Below are 26,120 nucleotides of genomic sequence, written 5' to 3'. Positions count from 1 at the left end.
CTTCCTTCCTTCCTTCCTTCCTTCAATTGATGGGTAATAAATACTTTTGTACATTTATGAAGTAGACTGTGATGTTTTGGTACATTGTTAATTAGCTAATGAACAAGTCAGATTATTTAGTTTGTTTATCCCTCACCTCTTTGTCATGAGGCCAGGCAAAGTCCTTTTCTAATTATTTTATATATCATTAGCCATAACCATTTCATAGGCTTTCCCATCTAGCTATGAGTCTGTATTGGCGACCAGTCCCTAACCCTTCCTTGCCTTTACCAAACATTAATTTGCTTTGTTCTCCTATAAGCATGGCCTTTTTACGTTCTAAATGTGAGCGACATCAGGTAGCATTTGCCTTTTTGTGCCTGGCTTATTTCATTTAACATAGTGTTCTCTTGGTCAACATAGAGCACCTCTGAGAACAGAGGGAAATCTGAGAAGAGACCAAAGTTGTGAGCTTTTCTTAGCTTCAGACAAGGTGAGGGAAAATAGATTTAGCTGTCCACTACACACTAAGCATAATCAGTTTTATTTCCTTGAATTGTCTCATCCACACTGTGGGCAATAGGATGCTCACATTCTACAAATGCATTAAGGAAACAGTGGTGGTTTGAATGACATTGGCTCCCATAAGCTCGTAGGGGGTGATACTATTAGGAGGTGTGGCCTTGTTGGAGGAAGTGTGTAACTAAGAGTGTGCTTTGATGATTCAGATGCTCAAGCCAGGCCCCTCTCTGTCTCTGTCTCTGTCTCTGTCTCTCTCTCTCTCTCTCTCTCTCTCTCTCTCTCTCTCTCTCTCTCTCTCTCTCCTAATCTAATCTGGATATAGAACTCTTCATGTTGGCCTGCTTGGCATAGTGATTCCCAATATGATGATAATGGACTAAACCTCTGAACTGTATGCAAGCCAGCCCCAGTTAAATGTCTTCCTTTATAAGAGTTGCAGTGGTCATGATGTCTCTTCACAGCAATAAAACCCTAACTAAGATAAAATGCCTGGCTATTCGACTTGTGGGTGGCAAGAAGTTCAGCTAGGTCTCATATTCACAAGCCAAATGGTAACCTTGGTGGTGGAGGACACTGAGGATTAGGTGTGGAGGTGAAATGGAGTGCCCTTGCCTGTGTGCATTTTAGTTGACCCAGGGCTAGGGAAAGGATTATTAAGATTTTCCTGCCTCATTCCTCTTCTAGGGTAGTGTTGCAGGATATTTGGTCATACTGTAAACACTGAGATTATGTTATTTACTGAAAAACCTTATTTTTAGTTGTGGTGTAGCTCAGCCTTAGCACACAATGTTAATCCGAGAGCTTTCTGCTTGAATATTGTGAATGGGATTAAGTAAAGTCAGCCATGGGTCAAGAGGTAGGGAAAGCAACCTATTGATAGGAAGTGAACATAGAAATAATAGGAATATTGAAACAGAAGCACACACACACACACACACACACACACACACAGAGAGAGAGAGAGAGAGAGAGAGAGAGAGAGAGAGAGAGAAAGCAGGAGTCAAGTGGACAGTTGGAAAGATGCACAGGAAGTAGATGGGAGGGACATTGAGTTTGAAGGAAGTTGAGATTACATGAGAGAGGGCAACAATTCCTGGTGGGAAATCAGGTAAGGAGGATGGTCGGGTGGGTGCTTTCTCTGCTTTGTGAGTTAGCAGGCTTTCACCCCAGCACTTGGCTCCTGAGTCTTCATTTGTAAAATCAAATGATTGAAATGTTAAAAAGAAAACCAACAGGATAAGTCTGGGACCAGTATGCTCTGACATCTTGGTTTCAGTGACACAGTTTGAACTGTCCTATGGGACTTATAGGTATAAAGCCTTATTTTATTGGTTGGGTCTTTGTACTTACCACAGGGCTGTTTGCAAATAAGGGGCAGAAAAATTCAGTCAGTTCTCTCAGGGGTCAGGAAAAGAAAGCCTGAGTATTCTTTGTATCCTTTGATAAAGTGCCCTGTGTATTATCCAGCCAAGCATTTGAAGGTAATTTTTTATTAATTCTTGCACAACTCCATGTGACTCAGTTATGATTACTATCAATTAACAGATAAGGAAACTGAGGCTAACAGAAGCAAAATAAATTGTCCAGGGTCTCTTGGAGACTAGTGATCTTAGGACAACAGTGTGCCTGTCACTCAATTCAATATTCTACCTTCTTCTGCATCACACCTATTGAATAGCCTTTCCCTGACAGAACTAGCAAGGGAAAACATGGTTTCACACAATAGGAGCTTAGGATAAAGAAGAGGAAAGAGAAATGTCTTGGGATGTTTTAAAAAAAACAGCATGTTCAATGCCAGCAGGTAAAGGGCCAAGTGATCAACACACAAGGGAGCCGCTGGGACTCAATGCAATCCAGGGTAAGTGGGGTTAATCAGGGAAGGACACATTTCCTAAAGGAGGTGACTTTCAAGCCAGCAGAGGCAGCAGGGCTGCAATGCAGACCTGCTCACCGAGCAGTTTACCATGCTCACTTGGAAGTGGGTGTAATTAAGTCCTTCCCAAGCAGCTGCAGAGAGAGCAGGTTGCTGGGGCTGGCTTCAGGCAGTGTATTGCTAGTGCCCTCCTGTGCACAAAGGAAGAACTGAGGAATTGATGGGCATGCAGGGTGGCACTGTAGCTCCCTGTATACCTCACCAGAGAAGTGTGCTTCGGTTTTGACTCTGCCAATCTCTGTATTTTGAAGCAGCCCCTGCAGTTTGACATTGCCCTTCCCATGTCTCCTGCTACAGGAAGGGATACTCCCATTCCTGGGGTCAATTTCTCCGTTTTCTTTCTTATATCTGTTTCTTCCCAGGGGTGGCTATGGATGGAGAGAGCTAGAGAATCCTCTCCAGGGACCAGGAGAGTCTTCCCTTTCTAGCCAGAATAGCATTTACCATGTACTATATCATGAGAGCACCGTGGATGGACCACGTAGGACCAGGCATAAGTGGTGCCAAGCTGGAGTTTTATTCCTTTGTTTTACTGACATTTTGTATGCTGAATTTCTCTTTCTTCCTGTAAAAAATGAATATCGGCTCGCTCTGCATTTGACCCAGTGTTCCCATGGTCCTCCACGCCCCCCCCAGCTTCTCCCCACAACTCCAGTTGCTCCTTTCCCTCCATTGCTCTTCATTCTCTTTGCCCACGTGGAGCCAGTATTGAAGAATCATGTGGTTTAGTGAGTTGGACGGTTTATTTAGATTAGAAAATGAAGAAGGAGATGTTCACAAAGCTTCCACTGGCTGCTGCCTTAGATCCTACGTAAGACTAATCAGTTCCTACCCTGAAGGTGAGCGGTGCTCCTCACCCCTCATTTAATGCAATTCAACGCGTATTTATTCAGTGACTATTATATGACAGGTGAAGTATTGCCCTCTCCACTCATCCAAACTGATAAGCCAGAGAAAGTATTCACACTTGCGTCTTAGTCACTGTAAAGGTATTCCTGTCTCTGCTATGTCACATTATTGCTGTGCAGATACAGAAGGGAACTGTGGCACAGTAGGAGAAATAAAAGCCATGACATCCGTGTTGATTTGACAAAATGTTGCAGAGGAGGGAGTGGCTGGATCCCAATGTTATATTGTTTGGGCAAATTCCCACACACTCCATAGTAAGCACGTGTAGACAAAACATGCTTTAAAAGACACAGAGTACCAAAAAAATTCAGGTGGCTGGGAGTCATTTTCACGGTGGTGTGTAAAATGTCTCAGTATAAATGTCATTTCAATGTCAACATGAAAGGAGGAAGTTCGTATCCCAAGGAGGCAGTTATGGAGGATAAAAAAGAGTGAGTGGAATTGTCGTTCATTTCCTGTCGGGGAGAACAAGATAATTAATGAAAAATCCTTGCCCTGGAGGAAATCACGAGGGACACAAGCGGGGAAGAGTCAAAAAGTGTCCACTGATGGCTGAACACGCACCCCAGATGAGCTTTTCTAATTAGTAATTACTGATAGCTTTTCATTCTGAGAGTTCACTGGTCATGAGGCCCTGTCAGTTATAAGTGTGATTATTTATTAGGAACATTATTATTTACTTCGGTAGAATGTGTAGCGCTCACTTCTGGGATGGTGGGGTACAGAGTAAGACTGAGACTGAGGGAAGGCAGTATTTTGAATGAAATCTCAATGTGGCTTCTGTTAACCACGAGACAAAGTTTTAAAGCAAAGATAGTGGAAACTTAAAGCAAAACAAACCCAGAATTCCCATCAAGTCCCACACGGAGAAGCCTGTCAATCCCTATACGAGAGGGCCGTACTTGGCATTTGGGTTTTCCCTCCTTCCTTCCCCCTCCCAGTAGGAAAAAAAATTCCTACTACCCTTGTCCTGCCCTGAGGCTATAATAACAATATATAGAATTTTCTCAGATGCAAGGGACAAGCCTTCCATTTCTACACTCTTCTGATTTCCCAATGATCCAAAATGTCCCAACACCTCAGGGAAGGGTGGGGAAGGTAGCCACTTGTCTTCTTGTTTTATATTTGGGACAGCATGAGGGGAGAGAGCTCACTCCTGAGCCTGGACCTTAAGGAAACTTCAAGTCATAGGAAGAACAGACCCCATTACCAAAGCTAGGGTTGGGGTTATCAGTTGCTATTTTACCAAGAGGCTATCATATGTGGGCTATCCCTTTCTCCTGAAGAAACTGGTATGGAGTGGCTGAAGGGTCTGCGACTTTCTTGGCTTCCTAATGGTCAAGAAAGGATTGAGTCCAGTAAACACAAAAATCAAAATTGACAACAACAAACAAGTTTTAAAACAAAAATCAAACAAAAAACTCATCACCAGCAGGGGCCAAAATATTGGTTCTCTAAATCCCTCCAAGCCTAAGATGCCCTAATAGGCGAGTTCCCTGCTCCTGCTCCTCTTTGCACGTTCCATATGTCTTTGAGTCTTTCTGTCTTCACAAGGCATGTCTTACAAGAAATATTCATGAAACCTTCCATTAATTTTTGTTTGTGTGGGTTTTTAACATAATCTTTTTTTAATACCACTTATTCAAGTAAATACCCTATAAGGAAAAGGAGTGAGGAAATTCAGAACAAGAACATTGAAAAAAATCAACATTTTTTCTTTTAAGAGATATATTAAGGCTGAAAACAAGCAAGCAAGCAAACAAACAAACAAAAAAACATGTTTTATGCACGAAAAGACACCACATGGAGTGTCTCCACTTTTCTATTCATTTCAATTTGAAGGCAGTTATGCCTCCCCATTAAAACCAAGCTGGCGAAAGTGGATGTAAGCCTGCGCTTGGCGAAGGGTTAAACATCTCTTTCTTCCACAGCCATGTACTCTGGGGCTGCAGAAGAGCCCTGGTCAATAGACAGATATATTGACTTGTTATTATTTAAAGTTGTTTAACCAGGTAGAGATAAACGAAAGCTTTCAGCAGTTGAGGTATCACACAAATCACAATTAAGGTGGCATATGTGTTTGGAAGACGTAAAATCAATTCCTGCGAAGATAATGTTTTAGTCTCTATTTGAACTTGAAAACAGAAGTAAATTTGCAGCGGCAACAGCTGGGCTTGTTCTATCTAGGAGGCTCTCTATTAACTGTATGAGGAGGGCTTTTATTACCTCTTCTGATGCTTTTCCTTTATGGTTTTGTCTGCATCAGAAAAGCCAAATTGATTGCTGCGGTACTGTTTACTGATGTGGCCAGGAGCAGAGCAAAGCAGCCAGGGCTCTCACCCAAGTGGGTGTTTGTACCACCCCTTTCTTGTATACCTTTTATTATCTAGGAGCATCTGTGGGGGACTATGAATTTCCTGAACTAAGGATGTAGATCTTTGGAGTCACTCCCTCAGATAACCCTTCTAAGTTACTGGATGGAAACATGTTTAGGAAAGTAAGATAATGTGTGCTTATAGAATATTCTTTGTGATTTAGTCACCTACTAACATTTGCCCAGTGGAAGATGATCTCTAAAAAACACAGTCCCCATTTCACACTTTAATTTTCTCTGTCTCTGTCTCCCCCGATCCAATGTGCTGTGTGTGTGTGTGTGTGTGTGTGTGTGTGTGTGTGTGTGTGTGTGCTGTGTGTTCTGTGTGGGCTGTGTGTGTGTGTGTGTGTGTGTGTGTGTGTGTGTGTGTGTGTGTGTATTCGTGTTTTTCTCACAATCTTCTCTTACATGACTGAAGTCAGGACCACATCTTGTGTCAATGAGATTTTTATAGGATTTGTTACAGTGGCAACACATAGCAGATGCTCTCAATAGAATGCTTTGGACACTGGGCATCGACTGGTCTAGAACCCTAGGTGTCATTCACTCCTCACTGAACTAGCCCTTTTAGCTTTGAACTGTGGTATTTCTTGGAAAAGGAATGTTTTGCCTTTTAAGTTCTTTCAGTCTTTGGGAGTAATGAAGAGGCTTGACATGTCGGTCACTTTGGGAAAGTTAGGAGGTGGATTTATGGCTCAGGAAAAAAAATGTGCTGAGGAAATCGAACTTTGCCTTTTGCAGAGCAGAAGGGAAGTGCAAGAGTCATGTAGTTCTGACATGACATGAGGAGGTGATGAGGAGAAGAAAGGAGGTGAGGAGAAATAAACCCGGAACCTGGGATGCTGGTCTTCAACTCCCATCCACCTTCAGCTAGCATCAGAAGGAGATCAAGCCATTGATGGCTGTGGTATAGATGCTTCATCTAACTTAAATTGTCACACCCAAACATCTGAAAATATGAGATGTTATTATAATAACATAAGATTAGTGCTGTTGGGCTAGATAAAGAAGAATGTGATTAAGAGAGCGCCTGTTCCTTTCAGGCCAATATCCACTCAGACAAGGAAGTAGCCAAGTACTTCTGATGCTCTGCTCTTGGGACCTTTTGTGGCCACATGATCCTTTCAACCTCTTTCTATAATGGCTCTACTCAAAGGAACATTTTCCTTTGCTTCTCTGCACCTTAAAAGCCATGCCTTCACTCAATAGACAGGAAGGCCACTTAAGTGCCGGGCACTGCTGTGCATGTTGGGAAAGCAGAAACCATAGAAACTGCCCATTGTCCTGAGTGCAGTATATTAGAGAGTGACAGAGGCTCATATTCAAGAGGATATAGGATGTACAGATGGTTAATGGCAGTCAGATTGGGAGACAGACACACAGGGTGAGATCCTTGCTTCTCAACACGATAGGGTTGAGGAACATCTAGGAAATTACTGAAGATACTTCCATGTGCACCCATGCAGGTGTCTCTAATGCTCCTTAGTTCCTAAGAACTCTGACTAAGTGAGTGGACTAATCTTTCTCTAGGACGATCTTTGATGGCACTATTTGGAGGTATGAAAGGTAGCGGATAGGGCTGGTTGAAGGATATAGACTGAGGCATATCTCTGGGGCCAATATCTTTCCCTGGCCTCTACACATAAGCATCCTTTTTCCTGCTTCCTATCCACCAAAAAGAGAAGTTCCTTTGCTGTGCCCTCCCATTGCCATGGTCTTCTCTATCTTAATTGTCACAGAGCCAAATAACAATTGGCCAAATCTCCTGAATGCAACAACCATAATGAGAAATGCCTCTCCTTAAGCTGTCATATCTAATATTTGTTCACAGAAATGAGAAAAGTGCCCAATGTAGATACAAGACAGTTAGATGGATAGGTGCCTGTTATTTTATTCTGACAGATTTACATTAATATAATAATCTTAAGAAATTGGTGGTTCACATTTTCTTAAATGGAAAATTAGACTGAGTTAATGTTTCATATTCCAAGTACAAATCCATAGAATATGACTTTTACTGACCTCTTTTTTTCCAAACTAGAATAAAAAGGTATTTCTTCTTATTCATAAAAAATCTTTGATGGTATATGTAGAGCCTGAGATTAATTCACTCTTTTCTTAGTATTTGATGAGTTTTCAGACTCTCTTCTGAATGAATGACAGGGTTCACCCAGTCTAGACTGAGGCTCATGAGCCAATGTTGTCAGCTTATTTCTCCATGGGGAATGGGCAAAGCCCTTGTAAAGAGCACGACTCTTTTCTATTCATGGCCTTGGAGTCAGGAGATTGTCTAGGAACTTAGAGCTATTTTCTTTAAGTAGATGGAAATACCTGATCTCCTTATGGACTCTGACAAGAAGGCAGACTTGTATGATGCTTAAGTGAGCAGTTCTTATTTTTAGTAAGGGGAGCTCAGTGTGTTTGGGCATATAAGGTCAGCCCTGAATCTGGGACAAGTTTGCTGTTGAACCTGAAAGAATGTCAGCTTTAAATGGGATGGGTTTGTCTTAAATTTCCAGCTTTGTCAGTCCAGCAGTAAACTGTACTTCAGTGAAGATAATCCGTGGGTCTGTGCCTGTTTTTAACATTATGTGAGTTAACATTTACAAAGGCGCCCAGCCCCATTGTGGTTTTAGCATATCCATAAAAGTTAGCAGCTTTCTGCACACTGTCTTCCCTTTCTGCTAGTTTCTTCTCTGCACACATGGTGGGCACGGGTGCTTGGGGATGTGATATCCACTGGGGGATTTAAGTGCTTGGCAACCAAACCATGTATCTTCACAAGAAAATATTCCTCACCCCCACAGAAACTTCTACTTCCTGTCTTACACTCCTCCTCAGCACTTTGAGTTTTCTTAAGGTGAGAATTAGGAACAGGTGGAAGGGTGTGAGGCTGCCCACAGAACTGAGATCAATGCAGTAAGAGCGAGGCAGGGACAAGAGGGAAATCTGAGTAACTCAGCCAGGAATTGACATCAAAAGCAACCTATTCAAAGGAGCAGACTGACTTGGGTACTGGAACCACTCTCATACAAGCTGGAAAAAATAAGACAGAGAGAAATGATGGGTAGAGACGTCCATACTGGTGTTGCAGGGAGATCAAGACTACGGCTGTGTCAATGAGAGAATCAGAGCCTTTGTCTCCAAGGCCCTCCAAGAGTCCCTTTACTGCTATAGCTGACCCAACCATGTAGTGATTGTTAACCTAATAAGCTGATTTTCCTGAAAGCTTTAGTGACAAAGAGACAGCAAATGAAGCAACTTGGTCTTGTAGCCAGAGCAACTGTCCTCGCCAATGTACCATGTACAGAACAAGATCGTGAACAAAGGACATAGACTGCGGGGTAGATCTGAGCCTGCTTTGGTCCTGAGCGGCAAGCTGTCCTGACAGGATTCAAATTCTTGCAGGGCCTAGGCACTGTACATCCCAATGCCTTGTGGTTTCCTTGCATATGTTAAATGAGTTCTCCAAGGCGTTGGGGAAGGACCATGGAGAGTGGATAGTGTTGAACAGAGGCTGAGCATGGGGATGGACACGATTTATTTCCTGTGACCATAAGGTAGGCAAATTCTAACTATCCTTTGCTTCATTATAATGGCATCTCCCCCCAGGCATATGCTTTGCACAATTGGATGCTCTATATCTGATACCATGAGGTATCACTCAACAAATTCTCTGTAAGAAATGAAGAAAAGGAAGAATAAGCCTTCTTTCTAAAACAATACCTACCTATGTTTGATTCCTAACCTTTCTCTGCCTCGATTCACCTTGAAGATTTCCTGTCATGTGATATCCCATGTCCCACAGATTGGATCTCTTTCAAGAAACCCAAATCCATTCCCTGATTGTGTGCTCTTACCTGAGTAGAAATTCTTCTTTCTCTGATAACAACAAAAAGTGGACACACTCCTTAAAGGTCTCTTTCTCCTTTGTGTCCCTGAGTCTTTCCTAGCCATCTCCAGCAGCAAGGCCTCCAACCACAGGGCTAAGAAATTGATCCTTTAAAAGAGGCAACCATCTACATTAAGCCTTCAAGAACACCAGGTATAGAAGCTGAGGTGCTTAGGAAGAGCGGAAGACAGGACAGGGAAAGCTGCTACACATGCTGTGGGTGTAACTATAGGCAAAGAGCTGTTCCAGGGACTTTTGTAACACACTTCCTCTTAGGTACCAGATAGCAATGCTGGAGTGGGTAGTTACTAGCCGTACTAAAGGAGGAGTAAACTGAGCATGCAGGGTATGATGCTTTAAGCCCTTACGCATACAGATATTGTTTAGCAGAATCAGGGACTAAACTTCTATTTTTCCTCATCCGGAAGGCCTTGCCTCCTGAAGTATATGCACACCAGCTCAAGGTCTTATGACTTCGAAGAGCCAGAAAACACAAGTCCTCTAGATGCAGCTAAACACGATGTCAAGCTTCAGTGATGTCCCTCTCTAGCTGGCTTCAGGGAGGTTTCTCATGAATTCTTAAATTGTTCAAAGGAAATACATTCTTCTTGGTAGGCTCTTTGATAAGGTATGAAAGCCTAAAATCTCTCCTGGATTTGCAAGCAAAGGAACCTCAGACTATATGATAAAAATACAAAGAACCCTTGTGCTACTGTAGTGTGCAGGAGGCTTCTATATGTTCAATTATTCTCATGCTATGTTTCCCAGTGCACAATGGCTTGACCTTTTATGTTAGACATGGGAAGACTCACAAGCTATGAGCGTGGTAAGGGAGCTATACCAATCCCCCTTTCCTGCTGAAGTCATCTGTTCCTTCCTGACTGCCTAATCAGGGAACTGCTCTCTACCTTCCACCCCAGCAAGCAAAGAAACAGCACCTCCTCCAGACAAAAATCAAGAGAAAGAGGAAATGGAGGATAAGAAACGACTTGCAGATGGATGATCTAAGGAGCTAAAGTTCCTTTGGAATTAGGGAGGGTGGCAGAGAAAAGAAATCAGGCATCCCTTGTGGACCATGCAGATATGATTGGATGACTCAGGAAAATGCTGATAGCACTTAAACATCTCCACCTGGAGGTTCCACGGCTGGTACTTAAAACTGAATATGCCCCAAAATGCATCAGATATCATCATCTTCTTACGCTTTCAGAATCACCCATCTTCTACCCAGTTGGCTATGCTGAAAACATAAAGAGTATTGTGCATGCGTATTCTAGGTCTTACAGTGTGCCGTGCCTCTGCTAACACTCCAAGTTGCTTTTTGCTTCTTATTCCTCACTCCTCCTCACTTGGATTATTCCCTGCAGAGTTCCCTCTCCCCATTTTTATCCTGCTGCCTGAGGGTCTTTCTCAATTGCAAACCCAATCCCTTTCCTCCTCTGAGTAAATCTTCCTACTCCCTTGTTTCTTTTAGGGCAAATTCCAACATGCGATCACTTGCTGCAAAATTTCTAATTGTCTCCTGTAAGCTGTATATATCCCAGGTATAGTTATGTAGTTATGAGTGTGGTCCAACACAAATCAAAACATTGTGTGTGTGTGTGTGTGTGTGTGTGTGTGTGTGTGTGTGTGTTTCTTTTGTCACTTGATTGTGTGGTTCTGAAGTGTGCACGTTGCAGATGAAAACTTGTTACAGTGGGTAAAGTTTGGACATACCTGCTTCTTGCTGCTCCTGTCTGTATTCTTCAATTGTGTTTTTTTTAAGTAGTCCATGTTCCTATGTTGAGTTTATTAGCCTTCTTGTGTTTCTCCGACATTTACAGGATCTATGGCATTCTATACATTCCTATATTCTATACATCTATACATTCCTCTGTGCCTTGAAGACTCAGTCCCACATCTATTCCTCTGGAAGTGTACCTGTAATCCCTCAGTCTGGGTTAAATATGCTTCCAGTGCTGCGCAATGGCTGAAATGATGGCTTGAACTACTTTTAATGTTGGGAATGGAATCTTGAACCTGGTGACTGCTAGAAAACTGTATTCTATCCTGTGCTTTTAATTCTCGGTTGAACTTTTCTTGAAAATAGTTTGCCTATTAGTTTGTTCTCTCCATGCCTTTGGTGCTGAGCTGGAAAGTCAAGATCTACCAAAAACGTTATTAATGGATTTTTGAAGCTTTTCACTTAAATAATCCAAGGCTCAGAAATGTGTGTCTGTGTTTTACATTTCAATAGGAGAATGACTCAGAAAGCATGTTTTCACTTTTCTAAAGAAGCTGGAAAGATCTCTTTCAGAAGCTCTGGAAAAAGGAGGATATTGAGGGTCTAAGGGAAAAAATAGGAGAATAAAACCAATGTTTACTTTGCAATAAACTGTTTCTCACTAGGTCTTATACCACAGTTTTATCTATTCACATCTAATAAGCTAATACTTCTAACAGGCAGTCTTGTAAGGTGGCTATTATAGCCACTATGTTGTCAGAATGAGAAGGAAGTTAAAAGAAGGTGGAAATTGGTCCAAGGCAATTTGTAAGGTTGTAATTTTAAAAAAGATATTTCCCTAGTTGTATCATGCCATATTTCTAAAGAAAATACCCAGTTTGGGGACGATAAATAAATGAAAGAAAATGTCTCACCGGAGATAGTTAATGGAGAAGTAAATACTGTATCCACTCTTGTTTTTGAAAGAAGAGATGCTTTCAAATACTTAAATGCAAATAAGCCTGGTATATCATCCCAAGACACAGCAGTTAAGGCATCTCATCTTCTTAGAGTCCAGTTCCAGTACCTACTCAGTAAAGCCACCCTTAGCATCTGCCAATGGGCTCCATTGTTGCCTGCTCCCAGTTCCCAATTACCACTGACTCTCTTGGCTATCATCAAGGTTCATAAAACTCCCTGGTACAGGAGGGACGGTGTACTCAATACTAAATACTTAATACTTAAGCTCAGCCTCTGCATGGAGACTGAACTTTAGATCCAGCCAGATTTGATACTGTGGATGTTAGTTCTTCCCCTCCAGGAGGTCTTGAGTCAGCTTTATCTCCAACTGCACAGGATGGCCCTTTGGCTGTTTAGAGTTTTAATGCTTTTTATGGTACTTGTTCCCTTAACAAATATTTATTTATTCCATCACAGGCTTCTTGAACAATGAATGTGCTGTAGTTCTGTTAACCTGCTTATTTTGTATTAATAATATCTATGAGCTATGTCCACTGCCTATCTTAGCTGTTTACATCCAGTTTCTTGTCCCTGGGGGATCAATAGGGAAAAATAAGGGAGCCTTCTAATTATCTTCCAATATTTGTTCTGTAGCCTACAACCATTTTCTCAACTCTCTATCATAATACTTGCAATATTTTACTGTAATTGTTCCTTTTTATACAGTTCTTTTCTTATCTTAAATGTGAACTCCTTGCAGGGAATTTCTCTGCAGATGGTGCATGCATGTTGAATAAATGCATAAATGGAGTGCCTGTAAGGGAGAAGAGAGCCCTCAAGATCTGAAGAGTACAAGGAGACCATGAAGTATCACTTCGGTGTTGGGGCTTTGGGTTCTAGCTGATCAAAGGGCTTGGTGTCACTGAGTGCCACCCTTACCATTCATGAAGATGATGAGTTTACTAAGCTTTAAATAAAAGGGTGTGGAAAGAAGGGGCCATCACCAGTCAGGATTCTCCTGTCTGTCATTTCAGTGATTAGCTGTATCCACTGAACAACTGAAATTGTTGTGTTAGAAAGCTAAGCATCAGGTTGCACATGGTGGTGCACATTTGAAATCCTAGCACTGGGGAACAGAGGAAAGAATATTGTCAGTATAAGGCCTACATAAGGAGACATTGCCCCAAAATAAACACAAATTAACAAGTAGCAGTAACGACAATTAACCATACATATAAAAAGGCGAGACAGTAAGCCTCGTCTTAGTGTTTTCACTTCTAATTCTCCATCTCCCTTGCAATGTGACACATCTCGATAGGAACAGGTATGCCCTTACACGTCTCCCAAAGCACTTCTGTAGGTATATGTTTTTAATAGGGTGTGTTTGGGGTGAAGATAACAAAAATGCATCCAATCGTTTAGCAACTGTGTTTCAGAATAACTAGATAAAGCCTCCCTTGTGGAATAGAGAGATAACAGCCAAGATTTTCATTACCTTGAAGTGGGCTGGGAAATAGGTATTTCTGCCAAAGGCTAGCTGGAGGATACTCAGCGGATGGATTGACAGGTAAGAAATGGATAGATGGCTTAAATAAATAGACCGAGAACACAGTCACATTAGGGAGGCACATGATGGTATAGAGAGAATTAGGGTTGTATAAATGGGGAAATAATATGTGAATGTCTAGGAGAGTGGGTTGCTGATGGAAGAGCGAACTTGGTACGCTGATGTCTGATGGCGGAGTGGCTGGATGGACTGAAAGACTGATAAATATCTCTACCAGGAAAAGAGCAGGCAGATGGGAAGTTGTTGTGATGTGAACAGGAGCAGGAGAGGACCTGGTGCAGAAGAGAAGAAAGGATAAAAATGGAAGAAGAAAAAATAAGGAGGGAAGTGAGGATCTGTAGCGGGGGGGGGGGGGTCTGCCATAACCTCACACTGAACACAGAGAATAGAAACTCAGTTGCCATTACCAAGTGTATGCTTGCTGTTTTGACTAAAGTACAGACAGACACATAGCTTACGTAGCAAGATGTCTGTGTTCCTTTTTTCCTCAGGGGATACTGAGTCATAGAAGCTTGTGTTAACCAACAAGAATACCAAGGTCCAAAGGTTAGCTCCAGGATTTTTGCAGAAAAGCTCCTTGCGAAGAAATGAGTTAAAGAGTCTTTACCCATGCTCTACTGAACTCTCAGGTCATCATGGCCCATGTGCATCAGCTTTATCTGTGGTAAGCCTAGCGAGATCTAATGACTGAAAGCCAAAACAAACAAACAAACAAACAAACAAAAGCCCAAAAAACAAAAGAAAACAAACACATCAGAATATTGAGAAGAAGCAATGGGAAGGTGTGTGAGTACTGGATGCTGTCCAAGACAACATACCTACTGGAAAGGATTCGTTGAAAGACAGCTTGTTGAGAACAAGATGATTTTTTAAAAAAATTTATTATACATTCCTTCATAAAGCAATAATGGTAATGGGAAAAGCTGGGTTGGTAGGAAAGAAATGGTGTTTTTAGAAATGGCAACATGAAACAGGGCATAGTCACCATTTGTTGTACTTTGTGTTATGGCTATTCAGGCTGTGAATGATAATTAATCCAATGGTACCTCCATTCAAGAACAAGGGCACATTATCAATAATGTCCTTTCCAAAAGATGCATTCTTCAGTAGAAGGAAACAGCAGGAGCTGTAAGGAATACAGTGAACTGGGAGGAACCTAGGCATTCTTTTATAGATCTTCTGATTTCAATTTATCCAATGTCAACAAATAATTGAGATTTGGGGTTTGAACTGAATGTTTAGTTGTTTGTAAATAGTGTAAATATTTGCTAGTCATACAAGTGAATAGAGTCCTCTCTCTGTGTGTGTACATGTGTGCATGCATGTGTGTGTGTGTGTGTGTGTGTGTGTGTGTGTGTGTATGTGTGTGTGTGTGTGTGTGTAAGAGAGATGAGAAAGGGAGAGGGAGAAAGATGGGGGCCCTACTCACATTTCTGAACACGTTGACTTCCCAAAGTCTAAAACACATAACTGCTTCTTTTTTTCCCATTGCTGCATTTCTAAGGGACATCCTAATGAAGAGTCCCCTAAAAGTTACAAATTTCTTCAAACTTTATTGATACACTGCACAATCACAACCATCTTGTATTCATCCTGAATTAGAAAAGGTTACAACTACAATGTAACATGCACAAAATTCAGGTAGTATATTCACCCTCAATACAATGAGTGACAGAAATCAAGTCTTCATTGATTTTTGAAGGAAAAAAATAAGTAAAAGAAAGAAAGAACTTTTAAAGGCTGACAAAGTTATATTTTTGTATCATGTGATAAAATTTTAAAGCATCTGAACATAGATTTTTTTTTAGAATAATTGCAAAATGGGTACACCCATTGTCCAACACATCTATTAACGGCACCATTGATAATCATATAAGTTTTCTTTTTAATCTAGAGGACTCTGAACTTGACAGATACATTTTCGTACATCCACACATTCCTCACAATTGCACTTTACATGTCACGAAAATTTCTGAATGATTAAAAATGTTCCTCTTCACTAACACAAGGGCAGCTAGTAATACTTACCATTGTTATTATTGAGATTCTTATACCTCTGCCTTAAATAACGCAGGGGATGGACCCCCAGGACAGTGGGAGGCTCTCAATCCTTCTTTCTCACCTAGTGGTGTGGAACAACCACTTGCCTGAAAAGCAGCACTCAGGGGAGGTGCAGGAAGTCTCTTCCAAATGCCGGAGATTAGGTTGGCTGGCTACTTTCACTATGAAGACAATTGCATCTAATTAAGTCCACTCCACATTCTTTTGGACTCCATATTTCTGCACCTGAAGGCTAAATCGCACCGGTTCTGCTTTATCGTCTTGCCACATTTTTAATTACCAAATCTATTTCTTCTTCCTTTCATTTACTTCTCTTCTGTTAAGTAAGAAATGAGGGAAATGAGCCTGGCGTTTTTTATTTGTTTGCTTTCTGTGTGGTCATTAGAAGTTCTAGTCATAGGGCATCCTGTACAGTGTCGCCCTTCTCTCTGAACACCTGTGAGGTGCGACTGCAGCTACTTAAACATATTTGTCTTGAAAGAAAGAGAGAGCGAAGCTTTGGATAATAAGGGGGAAGCAATCGGACATGAGGATTTCTAGAAATGAGGCTTGTGCCAAAGAAAACCCAAATATTCTTGCTGTTGGAGAAAAATACATTTTGCCCTGAAAAAAATAAAAGTAAGAATTATGTTGCTTCCTCTAATTCCAACAAGAATAGCTCTGGAGAGGAAAGGGGTATTCTGGGTATTGTCAAACCATTTGTTTTTTCAATCCTGGTGAAAACTCAGCATCAAATTGGGGGCAGATACTCCTTCACTTCTTCATATTCTTCACTATTCTTCCCCACCATTTCTTATGGGGCTGGTAATAGCCATACAGGCTACTAAGAACATGTGTTCTTTGACCCTGAAAGCATCAGTCAAAACATTAGTATGCAATTTCCAACCATTCCTCCTCCAGTGGCTGTGATAAATTCTATAGGACCAAGTGTCCACTTGGGGGGGGGCGGTCTGCTCTATTGACATTTTTCTTATTGTGGGTAGATTTGCTATTTCTTCTTGCTGAGGACAACTTGACCAGGTGGATATAGAAAGAGATTGTTAAAACGCACCCTCAGTTATGAGGATCCTAGCAATCCATACTTTAAAAACTAACCAACCTGTGAACAACAGCACAAAGCAGTGTAAGGACAGGCGTGAGCCATCTTGGTGACATACAGATGTCCCTCTCTGTCTGTTGAACATAGCGTAGCCCACCTCAGAAGAGCCATGTACCTAGCTCTCTGTGTAAGAGCTGTGTATGTTTGGACAAGTAATCCCTACATCTCCAACCTTCCCAATAAGAACAAAAAAGAAAATCCAAACACCCTTGATTAAACTTGCAGATGACTGAATCAGGCACTTGACATTAAACTACTCACAAACCAGGCTTTGCCAGAGGCATAACACTGGCACTTTCATTGGCATGACTTTGGTGGAAGAACAAATTAACATTGTTTTGGGAAGGGGAGAAGTTTTAGAATGACTATCTTTGCTGACTTCCTTTTACCTAATCTCTTGATGAACTGTATTTGGTTTTCACTTAGAAAACCCACAATGTTCTACCAGCTACATAGAGTAATGTGATTCTTTTTTTCCTAACCTTATACCTTCCTCATTCCCACTCTTGGCAAGCTAAACAAAACTGTCTAGTGGGCCTGATCCATCCACTCTCTTTGTGTAAAGTTGGAAAGGCTGGTGTAAGTGTGTATGTTGTTTTTAGTAAGCAATTGCTGTTGTATTTGCTTCCAAGTGTGGGGAATCAGCCCCCATCACATGGAGTTATCCTCACCAAAGTCACTTAAATAGCAAGAGCTGGGGCATGTTTACTGTAAGGAAGTCACTTTCATTTCTGGTACCCAGTTACCTTAAGTCATTTCTACTGGGCTTTATTTTTCCCAGACAGAGGAGGATTGTCTGGAACATGTGTTTCCTTCTGAAGTTTGGGTAGAATAAGTAACCACCAGAGAAACTTCTAGTTTCCAGTGAAAGTAGGCACGGCAGAGAGGCATGATGACCCTGAGTCCATACTCAATTGGGCTTCTGATGACCTGCTTGCCCAAGGTGGTGAGGAGCAATTTGGGCTTGTCCATTTCGAGCAGCACATCACCCAACACTTTTCAGTTTCCATGGCATCCACATTTCCTTTTCTCCAAAGCAACGACTGTAGTATTAGTAGAAAACGCAAATGCCATGTTTATATCTCATACAATGCTTGACACCAACCCGATCCCAGGTGCTGAGCATGGTGACAGATCTGAAATTCATATATCCGACCTGTAATTCTGACTTCGTGCCTGCTCCTGATTGCTTCTAGAAGTTGGAATAAATAGACTGCTTTTGGCACATCATTTATGCTCCCAGAGTCTCATTCTTGGCAGCTCGCTAGGAAATGCAGATGTCTGTTTACAGCTGGCAAGAAGAGTATTAATTTTGCTCACCCCAGCTCTATCTCTTATGACAGTGCCGAGCTTTTATATGCCAAGGGAGCCTGCATTTGTATATATGTGAATATCTAGACACAGGTATATATGCTCCTACTGTGGGTATTGTATTTGTGTGGCCATAGTGCCACAGAGTGGGCAGTTATACTGCAACAAGTGGTTAAGCTCTAAAGGAAATGAACTCTAAAGGAGCCCGCAGTCATTTACTTTTTAGGGGTGGACCTTAAAAGGGTCCCTGAGGGAGGCAAGACATGTCTTTAAGAAAGTCACTGCTGGTGCTCTTTCTCAATTTCGCAGTAAGACATTCTCTCCAGAGAGCCCCTTGTGACCTTTAATGATGTTCCTTTGAACTTCAGTCTCCCTTGTTGGCTGGGTTCTTCTTTGCCCAAGAGAATGCTGAGAGGTGGAATCCAATCTTTGTACACGAGGCCTACTTTGAACCTAGGAATTTGGGAACTTTTATCCTCGAAACCTCTAGAGAAACAGCCTAGGAAAACAGTATTACTTCCACTTCCCCCTCTGTTTGCCATGTTGTGTTAATCAAGTGCTTGGAAATTAAGTCAGTAGCTCAAGTGCCCTCAGCTCAGAAGAGCTTTCTGAAACAAATACCACAGTTGTCAACACACACGCCACATAATTGGCCTCCATCAGCCCTTTGCTGGATAATTTTCAAACAATTCAAATCAAAACTGGAGCAGAAGGGAGATGCTGGGCTCTAGTTATCACACTTCAGCTGATGGACTGCTGTCTTTAAATCGAAGGGATAGATATATGGGTTTGGGTTTTTTTTTTTTTTTTGGGTTTTTTTTTTTTGGTCAGGTTTTTTCTTCTAATGAAAGCCAGCCATGAAGAAGTTTCTCCAAGTTCCTGACATGTACTTTTCTTGAAAGGCTGAGGGAAGCACAGGGTTGGTATTTTAATTTTCCAGCTGTTAAGGAGAAATTCAGCATAATCAAGGCTTCTTCGGGGCTGACCTGCCTCCTGAGAAGGTGGCTAAGGGAACAGTCTCTCGGAAAATCATGAGTGACTGATCCATAGATTGCTACTTTGGTCCATCTGTTCACAAGGCCTAATTTGGGTGGATGGGTTAGTGCATTCCCAAGGATCCATGGTATAGGAAATTGTTCTTCTGGGTAGTTAGCCCGTGACATTACTGGCTTTCACATAAGAAGTTGCTAGGCAATTTTGAAGGTGGCAATATCTATTGATGGTAGCGCAGAGACACAATATAAGGGCACAGTCACAATATGATTAGAGATTTAAATGAGATGAATGGATAGTGTAGTGGGAAGAGAAAAAGAATAGTTAGATAAATTGAACAAATAGATTATAAGAGAGAAAGACAGGTATGTAGAAGGAGATGGAGAGAGAAATCAATTGAGTAACTGGATAATAATATGATTGCTTTGATAGCTTGATATAATTAGCCAGCTATTGATCACTTTTTTATGAGTTGCATTAGCATTTTAAGGGAAGTACTACCCCTAGATACACTTCCCTCGTGACTCCTAAATTTGTAGCTTTGGATACATGTATATTTTCATCAAGCCTGTAAGTCTTACTGCTAGTGGAAAAAATGCAGATAAAGCAGAATGGCCAGAGAAGATGGTAAAATTTTTTATGAGAATGTACATGTGTGCACATTGAGGATGTAGTAAGAAAGTTTCTTAGAAAAGGTGTGCAGCTTAATGGGATAGGTGGTACAAACATAGGGATAAGGATGTGCTCTTTTTAAACTGTCTTATTGAAAACTTAAAGGACAAAGAAAACAGGAAATGTAGATGCAACTCTTATTGTGTACTGCACTGTGGGCCAAGTTGTACCTTCAGGGTGCTTGTCATGGGACATTTTTTAGGCCATCTTTAGGGCATGTGCTTGTGTGTTTGTGTGTTAATGGTGGTAGGAAGAGAAGTAGAGAAAAGGAAGGCCAAGGTAGCAGGAATAGATTCCATTTGGGGGCCCACCAATGAATGATTATCCTACTCGTGGTAGAACCCTGCCCATCCCAACCCCCAACCCCGTCCATTCATTGAAAAAAGAAAAATCAAATCAAATTGAAAATCCCAGAAATCAAACCAAAAAACTAAACAGTCAAGAAGAACAAAAAAATAACCAAAAAGAAGCCCAAACTGGTTTGCCCCTCCGCAGTGTAGATTAAAGTCTGTGATATGGAGAAGCAGGCGATGCTCAGAGGACCTAAGGTTTCTTATCAAAACTTGATGAAGAAGTGGGCAAAGAAGGTCCCTGAGAGCCAGAGACAAGCCAGTGCTCTAGAGGCCGAGTTTACACCATCAATGACTGCTCCAGGCCCTGTGTAGGGGAAAAAAAAAGACAGATTCATTAGCATGCATCCCATAGGGCACCATATTTACCCCTGACAAGCAAATGCAAGTCATGCTTCTCTGTGGCAGTAATCCCAAGTCCCACCACCTACCCACCGGTCCTTCTATAGAGCCTTTACAGAGCCAGAAAATGCCCAGTGGGAACACTAAATGGGGGAGATTATGGGTTGCCTTGAATCAAAAATAGAATAAAAAATATGACAGAGTGAGTTGATGACAGTCACTTAAGTACATAAGTCCAAGATCAGGGCAACAGACAAGAGTCTATAGTAAGCTAAGGCACGATGACCCCTTCAGTGCCTGTAAAAAATCCCCTTTCCATGAAAATGGGCTCCAGTATACACGGGGGTGGTAACCAGGAGCTAGACAGGCATGGGCAAGAAGGAGAGGGTCCCCAGGGTGAGAAGCAAGCGTGTGGGAGAGAGAAATAGAGATATTTTGTAATAGAAGTCCAGATGGTGACTTTGTCCTCTGCATATGCAGTCTGGGTATTGGGAGGCCCTTCTCAAAGCTGCTAAACAAATGGTAACCAAAGACTGTGAGTGGGTCTATCTCAGCCATCAGTGCCGACTTTAATATAGCCACAAACAAAACTCTGCATCCCCAGAACAAACTATCACCCTATGGGTGGCTTAGCTTGAAGGAATTCACTCCTGGTTTTTTTTTTTTTAACTCTCTCCTTCCTCTATCCCTACAGAATCACATACATTCCACAGGAAAATAAAACCCCAGAGTCATGAATCAGGCTCTTTCACCATGCTTCAGAAAGACAAACTACCCACTGTGCTTGCTGCCACTTGCCTAAGTTCAAGGGCACCTGGCAAGGTACTGAACCCTGTCTCTTTGGGCTCTTCCATGAGCTTCATTTGCAACACGTGGAGTTGTAAGAAAGACCCTCAGCAGCAGCTAACAAGCAAATGTGCCGCAGGTTATGCAACATTGCACATCATCAAAGGAGGGAAAGCCACAGAGATGCCTCCATAGGGTCAGAGACAAAAGGGAAGGATAGGCAGACAGACACACAGCTCTCAGCATACATCCTCCACCAACAACTCAAGAGAACTCTTCATTGCCTCTTTGGGAAGCAAAACGACCTGTCAGGAAAGCTTTCTAAAGAGCCAACGATTTTCTTGGACCAGAACCAAGTCATTGACTTGTCTCTCATCTATGTTATAGCCTTGCCTAGGGAGGGGTAGGTTCAGATCTGTTCTTAGGGATGTCCAAGACTAATTTAGGAGTGTGACTGGAGCTCTTCCTCAAGAATTTCAGAACAGATAAATTTCCCCTTGGCTCTCAATGTATGCAGTATTCTTATAGACTAAAATATGGTATTTGTTTGACAATGGCTTGAAATTTTGCCTGTTCTGTTCTGTATGTTTACGATGGAGTATTCACATACATCAGCGGGAACCATCATAGTGCTATATAACCTATGGAGACCAAAAATATTTGTGAAAATCAATCTGATTCTGGGGCCTCTAGCACTGTCAACAGATTCCTCATTTATAGTATTTGCCTATAGAATGTAATATGTTTGAAAATGTTCACGTTGAAGATCAATGTAATTCTTATTTGGTGTCATGGATGGGACAGAAATGGACAGACTTTCAATATAGTCTGATCTGACTTCAAACCTGCGGTTTGCCTGCTGCCACTAAAATAGGTTCATAATGAATTAAACAATGCAGATGTGTAAGGCTTGTCTGTTTCTTTACAAGTTTCATTGTAAACTGTTATCTCTGTAAGAAACAACTGTACGTCAGCATTTCCATGATCCTGTTTCAGAAGCCACTACAGATACCAAAATCGGCAGATGATCAAGGACCTTAGATAAAATGCAAAGTGCTTTCACAGAACCAGCATACATTCTCCTGTATACTTTAAATCAGTACTAGATTATTTGTGACATGCAATTCTATGTCAATAGCTGTTAGATTGCTTACAGACTAACAGCGAGAAGGGAGCCTGTATTTATTCAATATAATTAATAGTCTCTCCCTTCCTTCTCATTTTCTTCATTGTTGTCACATTCCTCCTCTGCCTCTTCATAGTCTTGCTCCACTGTTCACCTCTTATTCCTCCTTCTCTTTTCCTAATCCTGGGGTTTGACCTTTGCATATGCCAGACAACTGCTCTACTACTAAGCTTCACTTCAGTGTGAACAAACAATTCTCAACTTGCATTCAGTTCAATCTATAAATGCAGAACTTGTGGACACTGAAGGGTAGTCACACACATATAATTTTATTTAAAAGTATATTTGATTCTATATGTATACATAATTAAACATTTATTATATAAGACTAGCTATATATGTCCATATATAAAAACATGTATGTATACTTGTGTGCTTATCTCATTGACCGTGTTGATTTTTAAATTGGGAAACAACCCAAGTCCATGTTCCACACTTAAGAAAGGGGTGGTTAGTGTGGGAGGCAGTAGGTAGATGGTAAAATTCTTTTACCATCAAAACAACCCCTAGAATATGTTGTTATTTCCAATTCATAAACTGCTGAACTAAGAAAGAGAACATTTCCACATCTTGCCTAGGATCATACGATCTGTACACCTGGAGCTGAAATAGACCAAGTCACTGTCCCCAAAGCCTATGCCTTGGCTCTGACAGCCCTCCTTACTCTCTGATGAAAAAGACTCTTCATGTGTCCCAGATATCTCAGCACCATAGGATGATGGGAGTAATGGACTGGGACCTAGATTATATGCCTCAGCGCTCACTAGCAGAGTGCCGCTTTTTCTGAGCTTTGGGTCACCCATCTGCAAATAGAGAAGGGGTAATGTGCGAAGGGTTGTAAGGCTCCATTTCTACTTTTTGTGTCTTTGGAGACTGTGCCTCTGGTGCTAGGAGAGACAGCTGGTAAGCAGCCAGACAGCCTTCAGTAGGGTCTACAAACATTGCCGTGTGGCTTTTGATACCCTTGCATGACTGTCCCCTCCTAAGACAGCAAGAAACCTGAGGCTTAGAAACATGCCTAGACCTTACCACTTTCCTCCATTTTTGGCCCCAGTTTCAGTGCAGCTCCAGGGAGCTGCTTCTCTATTTAACAAGCAAGACAAGCAATGGCTTGGCGTATCAGGTGATATCATAATTTACAACCAACGCGCCTTTGGTTAATCAGTCAATGGAAAGTGGGTATTGCAGCCCAATAATTAATCTAATCCACCATGATACAGATTCAAATCAACATTTTCCCCCTTGTACAAATCCTGGACACATCTGAAATTTGGCTGCTGGTCCAAATGGGAAGAATGGTGCTCTACAGGATGGCTCCAAGGCTTTGTTGCAGGGCAGGCAGGCAATGGCTCATATCCATGCACCTCTATGTTGGAGGGCTGTGAGCCGAAACTGCACTGAGCTGCTTCTGAAACTGTGTCCTTACAGTAACCCTGCTTGACTCAGAATAATAAAAAGAAAGGCCCTAAGCTGAGTGGCTCCCTCTAGGCTCCTATACACCCCAGTCAGTTTTCTGATTTAAATAACTGTTTCTTTGTGCCAGACGTTGAAAACGAACAGATTGATATTATTTAATCAACATGGGATGTGTACACCTGCGTTTGGGCGCACCTTAATACCTTAAGATGGAGTTGGCTTTTGCATATACATGGAGCTCAGTGAACCTGTTGAAGGAACCTATGCTTCAGGGAGCTGGGTAAATTCCTCACTCTGAGCTCAGTGATGGCCGCACTGACATCTCAAGAGTCCTAAACCTTTGCTTACATTCTGACTTCTTCGGCTTCCAGCTGCATAGGCTTCTCCAGACAGAGGACAGCCAACACCAGTTTTAACTTTAATAAATGTGATAAACAATTGAACTGATGTCGAGATGGTTTTTTTTCTTTTTTTTAGAATGATTATTAGTGGCAATACCCTGGAGAAAAGAGTTTTCATCTAAAACCAAGAGTCTAAGATTTGGAAGAAGACAAAGTTTCAGTGCTGTCCTCTGATCTAGCAATGTGACACTGAAGTGTGGCTGTAGAAAGACTTTTGGTCTGGAGGAAAGGTAGGACTATGTAATGGATGAAGAAAGAGGTCCACGGAACCATGGATGGTGAGGCTCTCAAGTAGCACTTGGGGAAAGACGTTAGGGGCATTCTGCCTCCTTGATCTTTCTACCTTGCCCGTGAAGTGAAGTCGAAATCTGCTTTGAGCTAGAGTTGTTGATAACTCACAAGTGGAAGTCATCCACTTGAGTTTGGAGTCAGAGCAATTGAAGTTTACAACTCAATGCTGCCTTGCTGTTGACGTGGCGTCACATGAGGTACTTTGTGGTGTTCTTGCTGCAAATTGAAAGGATCCCAGTGGTTGTGACAGTGCCTGGGACACAGTAGTCACACTATTGATGCAATGCTTGCTGCAGACTGATGCTTTCACCCCCAGCCTCTCTATGTCTTTGCTGGAATGAACGCTGGATTATTTAGATCTTTCACAAGTATGTTGAACTTTGAGTAAAATTTTGGTATGGATGAAGAAGTTTAACAGTCAGAGTGACCAAGGCTGAGAGAGGCCATTGCACACAGAGGATTCTGAGGATGCTGTCTGCCAAGGGTGAGGGGAGAAGACCCACACCTCACCTTTGCAGCCAAGTCCAGAAAAGGACATTGATCTCAAGCCACCCTCACACAGGTCGTAGTAAGTACTAAATGTCTGGTATGCCATGTTTTTCTTGAAAGGCAGCCACAGACTCTACTTTCAAAGAACCTATATTCTAGTGGCTTCTCTCTGTGTGTCTAAACTTTTTCTCTTCTGACACTGGAGATTAAACCAAGGGCTTTTTACATGTCAGCCAACTCCTCTGACACTGATATATTCCCCAAATGCAACTTTTTTCTTTTTGCTTTAAATTACTGTTAAGACAGGAGATCACTGAGTTGTCTAGTGAGCTGGATAGTTTCATGTCGACTTGACACAAGCTGGAGTCATCTGAGAGCAGGGAGCCCCAGTTAAGAAAATAACTCCATAGGATCGCGTTGTAGGCAGGCCTGTAAGGCATTTTCTTAATTAGTGATTTATAGGGGAGAGCTCAGCCCTTTGTGGGTAGTGGCACTCCTCACTTGGTCGTCCTCGGTTGTATGAGAAGGCAGGCTGAGCAAGCCATGTGAAACGAACCAGGAAGCAGCACTCATCTGTGACCTCTGCACCAGCTTCTGCATCCAGGTTACTGTCCTTTTTGAGCTCTTGTTCTGATGCCCTTTGATGATGAACAGTGATATGGAAATGTCAGCCAACCAAGGCCTTTCCTCCCAAGTTGGCCACGGTGTTTTATCACAGCACTAGAAACTCGAAGACATCTGAGTGGACACTGTACTCTCTGTAGCCCAGGCAGTTCTGGAATTCATGCTCGGGACTGTCCCACCTCAGAGCTGGGATTACAGATGTGCACTAGTAAATCTGGTTTGCTCCTCCTCTTCCTCCTTCTCCTTCTCTTTTTTCAATCT

The 26,120-nt window shown here is 41.9% G+C and overlaps 1 protein-coding gene across 6 annotated transcripts in view; it reads right to left on the bottom strand.

The window, feature by feature from the left end:
* Positions 1–15,367: 15,367 nt before the first annotated feature.
* The window catches only part of Opcml (opioid binding protein/cell adhesion molecule like), a 1,104,634-nt gene continuing 1,093,881 nt past the window's right edge, over positions 15,368–26,120 (bottom strand). For all 6 annotated transcript variants that reach the window (XM_032909454.1, XM_032909451.1, XM_032909449.1 and 3 more), the window contains one exon: positions 15,368–20,631. In XM_032909454.1, the coding sequence (XP_032765345.1) occupies positions 20,531–20,631 (101 nt within the window). In that variant the 3' untranslated portion in view covers positions 15,368–20,530. The remainder of the gene's footprint in view (positions 20,632–26,120) is intronic.

Source organism: Rattus rattus, chromosome 8 (genome assembly GCF_011064425.1).
Source record: "Rattus rattus isolate New Zealand chromosome 8, Rrattus_CSIRO_v1, whole genome shotgun sequence".
Classification (NCBI taxonomy): Eukaryota; Metazoa; Chordata; class Mammalia; order Rodentia; family Muridae; genus Rattus; species Rattus rattus.
The sequence above is the reverse complement of the archived record's forward strand: the minus strand, read 5'-3'. Positions and strand labels throughout refer to the sequence as shown.